The 16162-nt window shown below is 38.6% G+C and overlaps 1 protein-coding gene across 2 annotated transcripts in view; it reads left to right on the forward strand.

Moving 5' to 3' along the window:
- The window catches only part of ITPR2 (inositol 1,4,5-trisphosphate receptor type 2), a 596562-nt gene that overhangs the window by 402990 nt on the left and 177410 nt on the right, over positions 1 to 16162 (forward strand). For both annotated transcript variants that reach the window (XR_001918100.1, XM_005680737.3), the window contains exons 40-43: positions 2523 to 2706; positions 3404 to 3660; positions 11435 to 11635; positions 14000 to 14110. Coding sequence is in view for 1 of the 2 variants with exons in the window: in XM_005680737.3 (XP_005680794.2) it covers positions 2523 to 2706; positions 3404 to 3660; positions 11435 to 11635; positions 14000 to 14110 (753 nt within the window). In the remaining variant the exon portion in view is untranslated. The remainder of the gene's footprint in view (positions 1 to 2522; positions 2707 to 3403; positions 3661 to 11434; positions 11636 to 13999; positions 14111 to 16162) is intronic.

Below are 16162 nucleotides of genomic sequence, written 5' to 3' on the forward strand. Positions count from 1 at the left end.
CCTTCTTGGGGGAAAGTCCTTCCTCTATTACATGGAACTGTTTATCTGTCACCTTGGCTCCTGAAAAAAAATGAGGAGTTTTCCCTTATACTCTGAAGCTTATGGAGGTGGTTTCCCTTTGTGAGGGATTAAATTGTTATGCTACCTCTTGAGATTATATATATATTATAAAAGCATACTATTTATCTTTATTAAAATCATACTGTTCAGGTTTGTTGTTGTTTTTGTTCAGTTACTCAGTTGTGTCTAATTCTTTGTGACCCCAGGGACTGCAGCATGCCAGGCTTCCCTGTCCTTCACCATCTCACAAAGCTTGCTCAAACTCATGAGTCAGTGAGTCTGTGCTCTTAACTGCTATAAACATCTCCTTTCAGGACTATCTTGGTGGTCCTCTGGTTAAGAATCCAACTTGCAATGCAGAGGTCATGGGTTCAATTTCTGGTGGTTGAACTAAGATCCTACATGCTGCAAAGATGCCACAACAGAAGACCCCATATGATGCAGCTAATAAATAATAAATATTTAAAATGTCCTTCTAAAATATCCTTCTGTCTACTCACTCCTGGGAAGTTTCAACTATCATTGGTAACTATAGTTGGTATCATTCAACTATCTCATCCTCTGTTACCCGCTTCTCGTCCTGCCCTCAATCTTTCCCAGCATCAGGGTCTTTTCTAATGAGTCAGTTCTTTGCATAAGGTGGCCAAAGTATTGCAGCCTCAGCCTCACCATCAGTCCCTCCAGTGAATATTCAGGATTGATTTCCTTTCTAGTTTTTAAAAGTCCATGTAAATCATTTGTTATTTTGAGCTTAAAGGGTCATTTTATATAGTGATTTAGAGTCAGAGAATCTAGATTTAAATCCCATCTCTATTACTATTATATAATATTGGGAAAGTCATTTACATTCACCAAACTTTATTTTGTTGATATATAAAATGAAATAAGCATGCTGTGTTCATCATACAGTTGTCCTGAAAAAATCAATGAGATAATACATGTCAAGGAACAACAAAAATTATAAAACTTTGTGTTAATAGAACCACAAAGTTCTATATCTTCCTCATTAATATATAGGAATCCCTTTCTGCCTTCTAATGCCATTATATTGAAAATATTAGGGTTCAAGCATAAGTGTAATTTATGGGACCACAAAGGTCTCTGAAATCTGCCTTTATCCTCTGAATTAATAATCAGCTTGATGGTTTCACTGTGGTTGCTATGGTTACTGTGGCTTTTTGGCCTGCTTTCTTGAATTGTTGCTAGCCCTCTGCCTAGTGCTTCCCGCTTGTAGGTATGAAACCGACTTGTAAGACTTTATCAAAACGCTTTGAGAAAGTGCATCACCCACAGCAGAAATTTCAAGACAGGTATCCATTTCCAGGCCTGATGTCATTAGACAGACTCTCACCTGCAAGTCCCAGGACCTGTGAGTCATGGTTTCAGGCACTCTTTCAGAAAGGGTATCTGCAGGAACCAAACTCCCCAAAATTGTCTACTCTATTGGATTACAGTCAATTCTACTTGATCTGGAAGTCATTATTTCTTCAGATGTTTTCTTCCCATTGTCTCTCATCAAGTTTATATAACTCTTCTCATATCAGTACAGTGACTGGAATTACTATCTTTATTAATTATTTTTACTGTATTTCTCTTGTGTTGTATCTGTCCCGTGGTTTTAGTCTTAATAACTTAAAATTTCTTGTTCAGAGCACATCACATTCCCTAACTCATACCTCTTCTGGATACTTCTCCAAGCAGACAGTGATTAGGGCAGATGATCTCAAGGTCCGTTATTTCCAGAGATGTGTTTTTATCATACTTTGACTGTTGAATCCTTTCCATATCGTTATTGATTGTGAAGCAGAGTTCACGTCTTGCGTTTTATGGTGGGCTTCTCCTAGATCCTATGCAAACAATGTAGCTAATAAAATACCCCAGGGACTTAGTGCCTACTTATCAGTGGGTTCCTATGAGTGAGGCTGCCATGGTAACACAGTCTAAATTAAATATACAATAATTTAGGGAAAGAGAAAAATAACTTTGTAGGCTCACATTTACCAGGATGATCACAGAATTAATGGTTGTTTTCCAGTCTAGATTACAGAGTCATGAAGGCAGGAATTGTAGCTATTTTTCCTGAGTGTTCTGTCACTTCACAGCATAGGGCCTGGAACACAGTAGGACCTCAATACACAGTACTGCACAAAACATGACTTCATAATAATATAAAAATCAAAGAGCTCTTTGCATACCACTCTTACAGTGTTCTTATGAAATTTTAAAACAAATAATCACCAAAGGTGACTTCAATAACATAAAATTATGTTGAATTTTAGTGGAAAGTACTAAGCAAATATAAGCTATTATTAGGACACAGTAAGTAGTATAGGAGACTGGTAAAGCTGTCAGTTTATGAAATAATCATGAGCAGCACATTAAATATGGGCTTTTATCCATAATGCTTGTGTTTATTTCAAACATCCTTGAGGGTCGATGTCTGAAAATACGTTTTCTTGCAGTATTCCTTCTACCAGCAGTTACATGAACAAAAAAAATCGGAAAAATTCTTCAAAGTTCTCTACGACCGAATGAAGGCTGCTCAGAAAGAGATAAGATCAACAGTGACAGTTAACACCATCGACTTAGGTAACAAAAAAAGGGATGAAGACACAGAGCTGATGACATCTGGCCCACGGATGAGAGGTGAAGGACTAGCTGAGTATTTGGGAGAATGAGTAGGAGAAAAGTGGATAACGCAATTTTTAGAGCTCGTTTCTCTTTGTCATCTCACTTACCTTAGTCTAATTATGCCACTTGTGCCTCTGTATATGGAACACTGTCATTGAATTATTGTGGTCATGGTATTGACCTTCAGACAGCTTTGTGGGGTCAGCCTCAAACACGGAATTATCAGTGCAAAGCAGCTAGTGACATGAAAATATTTTATTTCGTCGTGAAATTCATGGTAAAGAACAACTACCCATCCCTTCTGAATGCTCATGAAATGTAAACTGTAAGAACCAGAATTATAGCACTAAACTCTATGAAAGATTCTTGGAATTTGGAATAACAAAGTCATCAGGATAGTAAAAACAAATTGTATAAATATTTTGAACTTTGTACTATTTTCTCACTTTCTTGTGTTTAGGAGCTCTTAATTTTATATTTATCAGAAAGACAGGAGCCCTTCTAAAATGGGCTAAGCGTTAAGATCTTTTAAAAAAAAATATCCCAGTGCATATTTAATTTTTTGGTTGCTCCTTCAGATTCTTTTGGGAAAAGTTGTTGCTCCTCTTGTCAGGTGATTTGAAATCCAACTGTTAGAGAATTTGGGTAACTGTCTTTTTTAAATTAGCAAATGAAAATTAATTCATAAATATGAATACTGCTTTATTTTCAGTAAGAGATTCATCATTACATTTAAAAGAGGGAATGAAAGGGCAGTTAACGGAAGCTTCTTCAGCCACATCCAAAGCATACTGTGTATACAGAAGAGAAATGGATCCAGAAATAGACATCATGTGTGCAGGACCTGAAGCAGGAAATGCCGAGGACAAGTCCACCGAGGAAGTAACAATGAGCCCTGCCATTGCCATCATGCAGCCAATTTTGAGGTTTCTGCAGTTACTCTGTGAGAATCACAACCGGGAGCTGCAGGTACTTGTTCTGTTTTGTGTGAGAGCTGAGCATCCAGCCTATGATGATAGTGATTAAATTCAGATAAAACTAACGTTTTGGAGAGATAATAAGAACAATAGTGCTTTTCTGAAATGGGAAGAAATTTTGGTATCTGGGTGAAGAAAAAGGAGAAGAAAATTCCTTTATGCATTCCTACAGTATCATTCTTTGCATCCTCAACTCACATCTCTCCAGTCTCAGTGGGTATCCTCTAACCTTAGGACTCTGAGATTTGTTGAATAAGGTCAGTTTTGCCTCATCTGTACCTTTCTGGGTTTTGTAAGACTTGGAGGGCCTTCATCATTGCCAACTCAGTTCATATTTCTTGACTGAGGATACAGAGTATCTTTATATTTTATTATAAACAGAGTTAATGTATGTCTATTAGAAACAGTGGAGAAGGCAATGGCACACCACTCCAGTACTCTTGCCTGGAAAACCCCATGGATGGAGGAGCCTGGTGGGCTGCAGTCCGTGGGGTTGCTAAGAGTTGGATATGACTGGGCGACTTCACTTTCACTTTTCACTTTCATGCATTGAAGGAGGTGGTAACCCACTCCAGTGTTCTTGCCTGGAGAATCCCAGGGACAGGGGGCTGCCGTCTATGGGGTCACACAGAGTTGGACACGATTGAAGCGACTTAGCAGCAGCATTATAAACAGAGTTAATATATGTTTTTATTATAGACAGATTAATATAGAAGAGGGTTTTCTTGCTTTTGAAGTTTAGTTGATTTACAGTATTGTGTTAGTGTCAGGACTACAGCAAAATGATTCCGTTTTATATATATATATACACACACACACATATCTTTTTAAATTATTTTCTATTAAAGATTATTACAAGATATTGAATAGTTTCCAGTGCTATACAGTAAATGCTTAACGTTTATCTATTTTATATGTGAAAGTGAAAGTGTTAGTTGCCCAGTGATGTCCAACTCTTTCTTGCCGGGGTCCAACCCCGGTGGGTCCAGGGTAATTCAAAGCCAGGACGGAGTCGGCAATTAGGAAAGAATTATTTAGTTAGAGATATAAAGAGAGATTAGGGAAGAATAGTGTAGTAGGAAAATTAGTGGAGAAAAGAGGCTGAATAACTTGGTTTACGTGGAAAACAAATAAAACCCCAAGACAAGGGGTTTGCACCACCTACATAGGCCACAGGTGTCTTCCCGGTCTCCCAGAGGAGCAGAGACACAAAGTGCCTCCCCGTTCAGATATTAGAAGCCCAGGCAAAAGTAGTAGGCCCAGCAAGCCTCCGCGCTCCAGATGGGAATTCAGCCAGAAAAGAAGAGAACGAGAAAGGACGACACGAGGGAAACCAGTCTTTCCAGGAACTGGTCTGTTTCTTTATTTTCCAGGGCCGCTTTTATACTTTAAGCCATACATAGAGATAAATGGAAAATACAGTCACGTGGGGTGAGCAGTCCTGACCCTTATTGAAACCACGCTTTCTTTCTGCATTCTTTCTGATATACAAAGTTCTCAGGTGATTTACATCATCTTCTGACCAAGAGGCCTGCTAACATTTTATGACCCTTTCTGATGATGATTAGTCGACCAGAAAACTTATTTTCTCCAATATATTTTCTCTTATATTTCTTAAGTCAGGCACCACCCTCTGAAGGCACCAAATAAAGTTGCATTCCTGCGGGGCAAAGGTGCAGTGGGCTATAATCAAGAAAAGAATTTACTTAGCCTAAAGTCTAATGTGATTAATATCAAGGTTAATACTTATTTCTCCTATATGCTAGTTATATCAATTAGTGTGTATAAGGGGCAAGGGATATGGAGGCTTAGCAGCATATATTGGCTCAACAATGAAACCCTCCACCGGTATAAATTCTAACTCAGTCACTAATACTATACTAATAATTTTCTAACTTCTCAAAAGAATCTGTATTTAGAAAGGTTATGGTATCTCGTGCCTCTCACGGTTGGGAGGCTGTGAACAATCACATGTGGCCGGACAAACCTGTCAGGCAGGTTAGAGAGCCATCAGAGGAATTTTTGGACTGAAACACTCTTGTTACACCCAGGAGATTTATTAACTGGAGTTCTAAGTTAACTCCTTTTCAGAGAGAGGTGGTGGGGGATAGCCCCCCATAATGTCAGAAGTGTAGGTGAAAGCATAATGCAGTAAGGTAGGCAGACTCTGGTTTTGGGGGTAGATGCTCGAGAATGTCCAGGGGTCCCCTAAGGCCTGATCCCGCCTTTGCGTATGTCAGGCCTCCTTCCTCATGACCTTTGCCATGGGTGGGATTCCTCACGCTGGCTCCTGGCACTTTGTGACTCCTTGGACTGTTGCCCAGCAGGCTCGTCTTCCATGAAATTCTCCAGGCAAGAATACTGGAGAGGGTACCCACTCCCTTCTCCAGACCATCTTCCTGACCCAAGGATCATACCTGGGTCTTCCACACTGCAGGCAGATTCTTTACCATCTGAACCACCAGGGAAGACCTATTTTATATGTGGTAGTGTGTGTTTGTTAATCCCGTGTGTGTATGTGCTCAGTTGCCAACTTCTATCTGACTCTTTGTGGCCTGATGGACTGTAGCGCAGTATCCTCTGCCCATACAATTTTCCAAACAAGAATACTGGAGTGGGGTGACATTTCCTCCTCCAGGGAATCTTCCTGACCCAAGGACTAAACCCATGTCTCTTGCGTCTCCTGCATTGGCAGGTGGATTCTTTACTGCTAGCGTTACCTGGGAAGCCCTGTAGTATTTATCTTATCAAATTGCAAACATCTATTAGATCATAGAAAAGGCAAGGGAATTCCCAAAAAAACAACATCTACTTCTGCTTCTTGACTGCACTAAAGCCTTTGACTCTATGGATCACAGCAAACTGTGGAACATTGTTTAAAAGGTGGGAATATGAGACCATTTTACCTGCCTCCTGAGAAACCTTCATGCACATCAAGAAGCAACAGTTAGAACCTTACATGGAACAACAGATTGGTTCAGAATTGGGAAAGGAATATGTCAAGGCTGTATATTGTCACCCTCGTTATTTAACTTACATGAGAGAACATCATGGGATATGCTGGGCTGGATGACTCACAAGCTGAAATCAAGATTGCCAAGAGAAATATCAGCTACCTCAGATACGCAAATGATATGCACACTAATGGCAGAAAGCAAAGAGGAACTAAAGAGCGTCTTGATGAGAGTGATAGAAGAGAGTGAAAAAGCTGGCTTAAAACTCAACATTCAAAAATTAAGATCATGGCATCTGGTCTCATCATTTCGTGGCAAATAGATGAGGGCAAAAAAGAAACAGTGACATACTTTATTTTCTTGGACTCCAAAATCACTGAACAGTGACTGCAGCCATGAAATTAAAAGATGCTTTCTCCTTGGAAGAAAAGCTATGACAAACCTACAAAGTATCTTAAAAAGCAGAGACATCCCTTTGCCAACAAAAGTCGATCTAGTCAAAGCTATGGTTTTTCCAGTAGTCATGTATGGATGTGAGAGTCGGACCATAAAGAAGGCTGAGTGCCAAAGAATTAATGCTTTTGCTCTGTGGTGTTGGAGAACACTCTTGAGAACCCTTGGGCAGCAAGGAAATCAAAACAATCAATCCTAAAGAAAATCAACCCTGAATATTCATGGGAAGAACTGGTGCTGAAATGCTAGTTCTTTGGCCACCTGATGGGAAGAGCCAACTCGTTGGAAAAGACCCCAATGCTGGTAAAGATTGAAGGCCGGAGAAGGGGATGACAGAGGATGAGATGGTTGGATGGCATCACCAACTCAACAAACATGAGTTTCAGCAAGCTCTGGAAGATGGTGAAGGCAGTGAAGCCTGTTGCGCTGTAGTCCATGGTGTCTCAAAAAGTTGGACATGACCTAGTGACTGAATAACAACAGTTACTAGATTAATTATTACTAAGTTAATTACTAAGTTGTTTAGTTCAGTCACTCAGCCGGGTCCGACTCTTTGCAACCCCATGAATCACAGCACACCAGGCCTCCCTGTCCATCACCAACTCCCGGAGTTCACTCAGGCTCACGTCCATCGAGTCCGTGATGCCATCCAGATATTTCCTCTTCTGCCGTCCCCTTCTCTCCTGCCCCCAATCCCTCCCAGCATCAGAGTCTTTTCCAGTGAGTCAACTCTTTGCATGAGGTGGCCAAAGTACTGGAGTTTCAGCTTTAGCATCATTCCCTCCAAAGAAATCCCAGGGCTGATCTCCTTCAGAATGGACTGGGTGGATCTCCTTGCAGTCCAAGGGACTCTCAAGAATCTTCTCCAACACCACAGTTCAAAAGCATCAATTCTTCGGCGCTCAGCCTTCTTCACAGTCCAATTATCACATTCATACGTGACCACAGGAAAAACCATAGCCTTGACTAGATGGACCTTAGTCGGCAAAGTAATGTCTCTGCTTTTCAATATGCTATCTAGGTTGGACATAACTTTTCTTCCAAGGAGTAAGTGTCTTTTAGTTGCATGGCTGCAATCACCATCTGCAGTGATTTTGGAGCCCAAAAATATAAAGTCTGACACTGTTTCCACTGTTTCCCCATCTATTTTCCATGAAGTGATGGGACCGGATGCCAGTATCTTAGTTTTCTGAATGTTGAGCTTTAAGCCAACTTTTCGCTCTCCTCTTTCACTTTCATCAAGAGGCTTTTTAGCTCCTCTTCACTTTCTGCCATAAGGGTGGTGTCATCTGCATATCTGAGGTTATTAATATTTCTCCCAACAATCTTGATTCCAGCTTGTGTTTCTTCCAGCCCAGCGTTTCTCATGATGTACTCTGCATAGAAGTTAAATAAGCAGGATGACAATATACAGCCTTGACGGACTCCTTTTCCTATTTGGAACCAGTCTGTTGTTCCATGTCCAGTTCTAACTGTTGCTTCCTGACTTGCATACAGATTTCTCAAGAGGCAGGTCAGGTGGTCTGGTATTCCCATCTCTTTCAGAATTTTCCACAGTTGATTGTGATCCACACAGTCAAAGGCTTTGGCATAGTCAATAAAGCAGAAACAGATGTTTTTCTGGAACTCTCTTGCTTTTTCCATGATCCACCGGATGTTGGCATTTTGATCTCTGGTTCCTCTGCCTTTTTTCAAACTAGCTTGAACATCAGGAAGTTCACGGTTCACGAATTGCTGAAGCCTGGCTTGGAGAATTTTGAGTATTACTTTACTAGCGTGTGAGATGAGTGCAATTGTGTGGTAGTTTGAGCATTCTTTGGCATTGCCTTTCTTTGGAATTGGAATGAAAACTGACCTTTTCCAGTCCTGTGGCCACTGCTGAGTTTTCCAAATTTGCTGGCATATTGAGTATAGCACTTTCACAGCATCATCTTTCAGGATTTGAAATAGCTCAACTGGAATTCCATCACCTCCACTAGCTTTGTTCGTAGTGATGCTTTCTAAGGCCCACTTGACTTCACATTCCAGGATGTCTGGCTCTAGGTGAGTGATCACACCATCGTGATTATCTGGGTCGTGAAGATCTTTTTTGTACAGTTCTTCTGTGTATTCTTGCCACCTCTCCTTAATATCTTCTGCTTCTGTTAGGTCCAGACCACTTCTGTCCTTTATTGAGCCCATCTTTGCATGAAATGTTCCCTTGGTATCTCTAATTTTCTTGACGAGATCTCTAGTCTTTCCCATTCTGTTGTTTTCCTCTATTTCTTTGCATTGATCGCTGAAGAAGGCTTTTTTATCTCTTCTTACTATTCTTTGGAACTCTGCATTCAGATGCTTATATCTTTCCTTTGCTTCTTTGGTTTTTGCCTCTCTTCTTTTCACAGCTATTTGTAAGGCCTCCCCAGACAGCCATTTTGCTTTTTTACATTTCTTTTCCATGGGGATGGTCTTGATCCCTGTCTCCTGTACAATGTCACGAACCTCATTCCATAGTTCATCAGGCACTCTATCTATCAGATCTAGGCCCTTAAATCTATTTCTCACTTCCACTGTATAATCATAAGGGATTTGATTTAGGTCATACGTGAATGGTCTAGCGGTTTTCCCTACTTTCTTCAATTTGAGTCTGAATTTGGTAATAAGGAGTTCATGATCTGAGCCACAGTCAGCTCCTGGTCTTGTTTTGGTTGTCTGTATAGAGCTTCTCCATCTTTGGCTGCAAGGAATATAATCAGTCTGATTTTGGTATTGACCATCTGGTGATGTCCATGTGTAGAGTCTTCTCTTATGTTGTTGGAAGAGGGTGTTTGCTATGACCAGTACATTTTCTTGGCAAAACTCTATTAGTCTTTGCCCTGCTTCATTGTGCATTCCAAGGCCAAATTTGCCTGTTACTCCAGGTGTTTCTTGACTTCCTACTTTTGCATTCCAGTCCCCTATAATGAAAAGGACATCTTTTTGGGGGTGTTAGTTCTAAAAGGTCTAAGTTATTACTAAATTGTGTTTATGTCAGTACATATTGAAGTACGTCCTTCTTTTTCTTTAAGTAGCTATGTATTTATTTGGCTGCATTGAGTCTTAGTTGCACACTCAGGATCTTCACTCTATCATATGAGATCTTTTAGTTGTGATGGGCAGGCTCTGGAGCATACAGGCTATGCGGGCTTCATTACTCCACTGCATGTGGGATCTAACTTCCCTGACCGGGGATCAAACCTGCATCTCTTGCACTGCAGGGAAGATTCCCAATGATTGAATCACCCACCAGGAAAGCCCCCTGAAGTACCTCATTCTTATAGCTTATAGCTTCTGAGTATTCCAGTGTTTGGGTATACAATTGTTTATTAAATCAGTCACATTGTGATTGGTATGGTGTGATTTTCAGTTGTGGCTGTTACAAGCAGTGTGCTCTGGATCTCTTTGTAGTTGTCTGTTACTCCAAATATTGACAGGTCCTCCAAGTTGCCCTTCATATTGGTTGAATCATTTGAAGCTGCACTATGTATAAGGGATTGCTTAGTTGAGTGTTCAATTGCTTCTTTCCCTGATTAACTTCTTCTGGTTTCCTTTTTCTTTTCTCCTTACCTGCTACTTAATTATTTTTGCCCTTTGTATATAGTTTTAAGATAATGACATTGAGGAATGTTTTTTATGAACTGTATTGATAAATATAGATGCTTGGAAAATATCTCTCTCTTTTCTTAATCCCAAGAGAAATGTAATAAATGTGAATACTTCCTTATAAAGAGCAGGGATGATTTGGGAGAATGGCATTGAAACACGTAGCTGCTGCAGCTACCACTAAGTCGCGTCAGTCGTGTCCGACTCTGTGCGACCCCATAGACGGCAGCTCACCAGGCTCCCTCGTCCCTGGGATTCTCCAGGCAAGAGCACTGGAGTGGGTTGCCATTTCCTTCTCCAATGCATGAAAGTGCAAAGTGAAAGTGAAGTCACTCAGTTGTGTCCAACTCTTAGCCACCCCATGGACTAATATCATATAAGAAATGAATCTCCAGTCTAGGTTTGATGCAGGAAACAGGATGCTTGGGGCTGATGCAGTGGGATGACCCAGAAAGATGGTATGGGGAGGGAGGTGGGAGGGAGGTTCAGGATTGGGAACACATGTACACCCGTGGCAGATTCATGTTGATGTATGGCAAAACCAATACAATATTGTAAAGTAAAAAATAAATAAATAAATAAAATAAAATCTGGAAAAAAAAAAAAAGAGCAGGTCTGTTCCACATTGCCATGGGGATCCTCTTGAGTTGATAAAACACCCTTAGAAAGAAAATTGAAAACCTTTAGCATAGTGATTATTTTTTAATGCCTTGGGTATATTTTTTTGTTGTTGTTTAGCACTTCCTGAGGAATCAAAACAACAAAACAAATTACAACCTTGTCTGTGAGACCCTTCAGTTTTTGGATTGCATTTGTGGAAGTACAACAGGGGGCCTGGGACTCTTGGGTCTCTACATCAACGAGAAGAATGTAGTGCTGGTCAACCAGACTCTGGAGAGCTTGACTGAGTATTGCCAAGGTCCATGCCATGAAAATCAGGTAACTAAAAGCAGTCCTTCACGAAAATTATTCCGACCAGTTAGCCAAAGGATCAACTTGGTGAAAGAGCCAAGCTTTGTGTGCATTTGAAAGATTTTTCTTTTACTTTGCCAGATATTTTTACTTTCCTAACAATGCATACAAAGACTGAATTATAGACTAGCAAATACTATGCCATATTTTAATTTAATTTCACTGTAAAAGGAAATTCCCATGAAAACATCCGAGATAAAAATCAGAGTACAATATATTTTTTCGTCATTGATCAGTTTTCACCTTTAGTCATTCTCTCCAGGATTTGTGGCATCGGCTCCCTTTGGCTTCTTCAGCTCCATGCAGTGGGTTGTGTATATTACCATCTTTATATTGACAGTAAATGTAGCAAATAGGTTATATTGTTCCCATTTTGCTGATAGCTAGATTGTGACTCAGAAATTAAGTGATGTCCAGGGTCCCAGAGTAATGGAATCTCTTTAAGTTGTAGGGTCATTCTTAAAACTCAGGACTTGTGGTTGAGTCTAAACAGAGTGTGCTTTCGACTGTATAACATTTTCCAGGGCAAAGTTTCGACTCCCTCTTTCAGAGTGTTTGTCTCTGATTCCATTTTCTTGGATATCACAGACACAGAGAGGAAGTAGAAGATGAAATACTTGGGTTGGTAAAGGGCGGGGGGCAGCCTGGAGTTTATTGACTCCACATCCGCACAGATGTTATAGAGCTACCATCACAAGCATGGATCCACCGTGGAAGGAAGAATTTTCAAATCACACACATTCTGGATATAAATTTTAAAGAAACCACTGAGACCAAATGTCAGTGCTTGATACAGGAAAGAAATGTTGAAAAGTAATTGCTTTTCTATTGCAAATTATATGACATATATGTACAAAGTACACACACATACATGTACATACATAGGTATGTAGAACAAAAACATGACAGTTATTGGCATAAATAATTTGTTATGAGGATCTTTATCCCCTGTAATGTGCATGTGACATGGTGAAAGAGTTTGTGGATTTTGCTCTGTATTATATTTCACTCTTCCAGGGAAATAATATAAGAAAATCTATTGATTTTAAGTTAAGGAAATATATGCAGATTCAAAGATTTCATTTTGTCGTTGGTTAAAATCAAGTAAATCTATAATAGAAAGCATGTATTCTCCACTCTGGGTTTTTTAAGAAAATGAAACTGAGTTTTGAAAGTTACTAAATCAAGTTAGCTAAAAACAGAAATTAATAATAATATAGCATAAATCCCATATACCCTAAAAATAAGCTTACTATGAACCCCGTGCTCTGGAAATATGTGGAAGGAAGGAAAATTGCTAGCAAATTTCAGAAATGATCTGCAAATTGATTTCCTCTAAGTTTAGCAACCACTGTCATGATCAGAAGAACCTCAGGAAATGTAGATGAATGGAAGATACCTCTCCTTGGTGTCAGGGTAGTAAAAATTTCCTTGTGAAGAGAGAAATGAAGCCCATCCTGAAAAATAACAATCCTTTCAGAATTACCTTGATTTTACTCTTTCTCGTTTATTTTACCTGGGTTTCAATTTTTCAAATCCCTTTGATTCTGGGTGCTGCATGGTAAGATGTAGTTCCACAAATTCCAACCCATGAGTTTCCAATTTTCAAGTTGTATAAAATGAATTAAATTCAGAGTCCTAGCATGGTAGGCCCTAACCTTCAAAATACTGACATTTATCTCTCAGGGTACTTTATAAACTTTTCCCAAATCAGATTCCTCTATAAATTGCTTAAGTTTAAGGAATCTGCTAACCTTTTCCCTCAACCAGCATAATTGACACGATGTCTGAAATATCAGGAGTGACTGTATTCCCAGCACAGTCAACAGCACAGATTGTTACTCATTTAGCATTAAATAGCAGAGAAATGAAGATGCCACATCATTACAGATAAAGTTGACTTACAAACCTTGGGCATAAGGTTTTTATAAATAGGAATATTCTCTTAAAATTGATCAGATCTTAAAATTCTACATTTAAAGAATTTCTCTAACGAAGGACATATAAAAATTTATAGACCGAGTGTTTTACTTAACCATTGTTTTTTGAAATTCTACAAAAATGGTTCACCTGAAAAGATACCTGTTTCATACAATATCTTTCTCCGTGTTCTTCATACAAGTCATTTAATTAACACTAATCAAATAATAGACTCTATGTAAAAGAATATGTAAAGTTAAATCTTTGACTTATATTAGACTTATTCTCAAAGTTAAATCTTAATTGTATTTTAAAGGTTAAAAAGCTAAGGTGATTCTGTTATTTTATGTCATGGCCTCTAGTGCTCTTATGTTGTAAATAGACTTATTTTTAAAATATTTTGTTTTCTAGACGTGTATAGCTACTCATGAATCTAATGGAATTGATATCATCATTGCTTTGATTCTAAATGACATAAACCCTCTTGGTAAATATCGAATGGACCTGGTGCTCCAGCTAAAGGTAAAATAAACCCACTGGGGAGAAGGGGAAAGTGACATTCTCTATATAAAACTCACTTTCAGAGTTGACTCTAAATGTTCAAGTAGGTCTTCTGAAAAGCAAGGTCTTATCATATTTTCAAGTAATGAATTGACAGAAAGGGAAAGTAAAAGCATGAGCACTGAATTCCTGAGAAAGTGTCTAATAAGACTTGAGAATACCTTACTGTAAGTGTTTTTAAGCAGCCACTTTGTTTCACTGCTTTTCTTTTCTATTTTTCATTATATAGAGGAACATAAGATGCTGAACATTCACTTGCCATGTGTTTTTAATTCATCTTGACTATAGAATTCTATCTCACAAGTCACAATTAATGAAACTGTGGTAGAAGAGGGCTCTGTTTTCGTTTTATGTCTATTTTCTAAAAGTTGTTTTCTTTTATATTAGAATTTTAATTTTTTCCCTAATACAGTAAGCCATTTTCAAGCTCCCTTTGAGAAGTTTTTGTTTAGTTGCTAAGTCGTGTCCTGCTCTTTTGCAGCCCCATGTTCTCTGTCCATGGGATTTTCCAGACAAGAATACTGGAATGGGTTGCCATTTCTTTCTCCCTGGGGTCTTCCTGACCCAGGGTCCGAACCAGTATCTCCTGCATTGCAGGCAGATTCTTTACTACTGAGCCGCCAGGGAAGCCCCCTTTGAGAAGTTGCTTTAGCTTAAATCATGTGTGTACTTTATAGCAGTTGCATTTATCAGAAGTCAGGAGCACAATGGCATTTTGAAAAAAATTTCTTCAACTTTTTGTTCAAATGGAAATAAATAAGTGAATATACACAAGAAACTATATAGTTCCAAATAAAAAGACATTATATTCAGTTGAGATGAATTATTAAAGACTGGATGTGTTAGGTGTTGGAACTAAAAACATTGCTTATTTAAAATTTTTCCGTAAACATAGGGTTGATCCAATATCACAGAGGATAAAGTTTACCTTTTATAGGTAAGTTGATGGCCGAGAAGGATAGAAATGGTATTTTTATAGTTGTTTCTAAATATAGATTTAGATTTCATAATGGAATGCATATATGTCCTACCTATGTGGAGATTATGCTGATGGCTCTTAATAAGCAAACAGAGTTATGTTTGTATGTTTTCACTATTTTTATTTGCAATAGGTATCAGCTTTGGATCTTTCTCTTCATAAATGAGAAAGAAGGTGATTCTCAGGTAGACTGCACTTGTGTCCTTTTCCTCATTAACTTCATTCTTCAGTTAGCAAAGTCAGCCTGGCCTATATGATAGCTTAATTGGAGTTACTAGAGAAAAACTTATTTCATCTTGAATTCATCTTTAACCATATTTCAGAAAGAAACAGCATTTTGAAGCCTTAGATTTTGGGGTTTTTTTAACCTTTCATTTATCTAAAGACTTACACCTTTAAATCTCATGTTTAATAGATATAACTTAACTGGGAGAAATACTGAAGGATTCATCAACTTAAAACAAAGTATAGGGGACTTCCCTGGCACTCTAGTGGTTAAGACTTCACCTTCCAATGCAGGGGTTGTGGGCTGAATCCCTAGTTGGGGGAGCTAAGATCGCACATGTCATGGCCAAAAAAATAAAACATAAAACAGAAGCCATATTGTGACAAATGCAGTAAGGAATTTAAAAATGGCCCACATCAAAAAAAAATCTAAAAAATAAACTAAAACAAAGTATAGACATATAGATTATTTACAAATTCAAACCTATGGGGAGGAACCCTAAATCATAAGGTATGACTTATTTGTATGAAGATATTCTTAGCTATTCAAATGAAAATCTGTTTTGAAAAAAGGGTCATTTAAAATTTCACTTATGTTACCTTTTCAAAATATGACAGTTGGCTAGGTCAAGGTATATGTAATATAGAAAATGAATGAATTTGAATTGAAATATTTATAATATTTTACTAAGAGAAATGAGTGTATGTTTCTAAATAATCCATGAGGCTTTGTACATAATGGCCAGTATGAGAACAATGTTTGTAAGACAGAATGATATAGTATACTGGCAAATTTTAGAAGGTGTATG

The sequence above is a fragment of the Capra hircus genome, chromosome 5 (genome assembly GCF_001704415.2).
Source record: "Capra hircus breed San Clemente chromosome 5, ASM170441v1, whole genome shotgun sequence".
NCBI lineage: Eukaryota > Metazoa > Chordata > Mammalia > Artiodactyla > Bovidae > Capra > Capra hircus.